This window comes from Sinocyclocheilus rhinocerous, unplaced genomic scaffold (assembly GCF_001515625.1).
Source record: "Sinocyclocheilus rhinocerous isolate Xijiao unplaced genomic scaffold, SAMN03320098_v1.1 scaffold953, whole genome shotgun sequence".
Lineage (NCBI taxonomy): Eukaryota > Metazoa > Chordata > Actinopteri > Cypriniformes > Cyprinidae > Sinocyclocheilus > Sinocyclocheilus rhinocerous.
In genome coordinates, this window is record NW_015643169.1 from 928,357 (window position 1) to 929,950 (window position 1,594).

The following is a 1,594-nucleotide window of genomic DNA, read 5'->3' on the forward strand; positions in this document are numbered from 1 at the left end:
CCACATCGTGACGTAGATATGTGGGGGCGTGTTAGAACGAGTCGTTTTAGGAGGGCGTGGTTGACTCTTAACTTTTAGAAAGAATATCTCTTTGGATTTGAGATTTTAGTCTTTGCAACTTTACAGATCTTCTTTATGCACCAAGAGCTTGTAACACTCCAAAGAGAAAGGAAAAATTGAAAACGCATCATATGACCTCTTTAAGACCAATTTATTGCCTCCTTACTGAACAGAAGTATTCATTTTGTTTTTTTTTGTTTTTGTTTTTTTCAAAAAAAACTTGAATGGTACTGTTGGTCCTAGATCTGTTAAATAATTAAAAAGGAAACAAAAGTAATTTAACATTTATTTAATTAAAAATCCTAGATCTTGGCATTATATTCATTACATTTCTCGCTTGCATCAAGGTTTCCAAAATAAATAATATTTATTGACTGTGTTTTTCTGTAGATGTGTGTAACTCTGGAGCCGTGAGGTGCAGTGATGCTGAAATTGAGGCGAAGAAGCAGCAGGCTGTGGAGAGGCAGAGACTCAGGATGCTGGCCAATCAGAACCTTAGAGCTCCTGTCTGATTCACTTTTGCTATGGAGACGCACAACAAAACAGGTATATGTGTGTATAAAGAGTTACACTGTGTCTACACCGCAACTAGAACTATTGCCATTATAAGCAACACATCTTTGCCGTTTCTTGGATTATAATGGAAGCACATTTAATTTTCCCACATCATGCCGCTTGTTCATGGACAAGGTGTTACCGAAACTCTTTAGGAACTTGTTTTTTTTGTTGTTTTAAGGGTCATTCTTATGAGTAGAACATTTGACTGCTCAAAAAAAGAAATGTTGATCTAAGGACATATGTTTAGTATTATGCCTGTTTGGGCATCAGAGATCCTAGATCAACAGCTGTTCTGATAAACATGTATGCTGACCTTCTCAATAGATCCCCACTGGTCATTACTAAAAATCAGGAGTAGCTGTCACTTTTATTCAAATTTTATGTAAATAGTATAATACATATTTTTCTTCAATTTGTTTAAAAAATGTTCACATTACTTAAAGTAAATCACTCTTGTTCATTTTTTAAACGTTTATAATGATGTAGAAGAAATTATAAAAATGTTGATTGGTTGATTTGATTGTTTTTGTCCTTTTATGAGTCTAAAAGAAGAAGCCCAGAATATTAAAGTGACCTAAAGTGAGTGATGTATAGTATTTATTGAGTTGGAATTGTAAATGTAATTAAGGCAATAATAAATAACTTTAATAAAAATATTCTGTATTTTTCATCTTTTTATCTAACTGATTTTTATCTAAGTGTTATACAAGTCATATCAAGAGCTGCAGATTGATGACCACGCTGACACTTATAATAAATTTATTTTCAGGTTCCCACAATCATGGAACATTAATTTAGGTGTTTTCAGAAAATTAGTCATAGAAAGTAAAAAGTGGAAAAGTTATGGGTGCAATTAATATAAATATTTATTGCTCTTTTGGCTGGTTCTTCTTCTTTTAAACATATATTGTTATTTGCATTTTCAGATTCAACCAAGCACATATTTAAAGGAATAGTTCACCCAAAAATGAAAATT

General features: G+C 32.2%; 1 protein-coding gene across 1 annotated transcript in view; it reads left to right on the forward strand.

Moving 5' to 3' along the window:
- Positions 1–1,197, forward strand: part of LOC107757035 (ewing's tumor-associated antigen 1 homolog) — a 5,721-nt gene extending 4,524 nt beyond the window's left edge. Inside the window, exon 6 of the mRNA XM_016574385.1 lies at positions 451–1,197. Within this exon, the coding sequence (XP_016429871.1) occupies positions 451–572 (122 nt within the window). The 3' untranslated portion in view covers positions 573–1,197. The remainder of the gene's footprint in view (positions 1–450) is intronic.
- Positions 1,198–1,594: the final 397 nt, after the last annotated feature.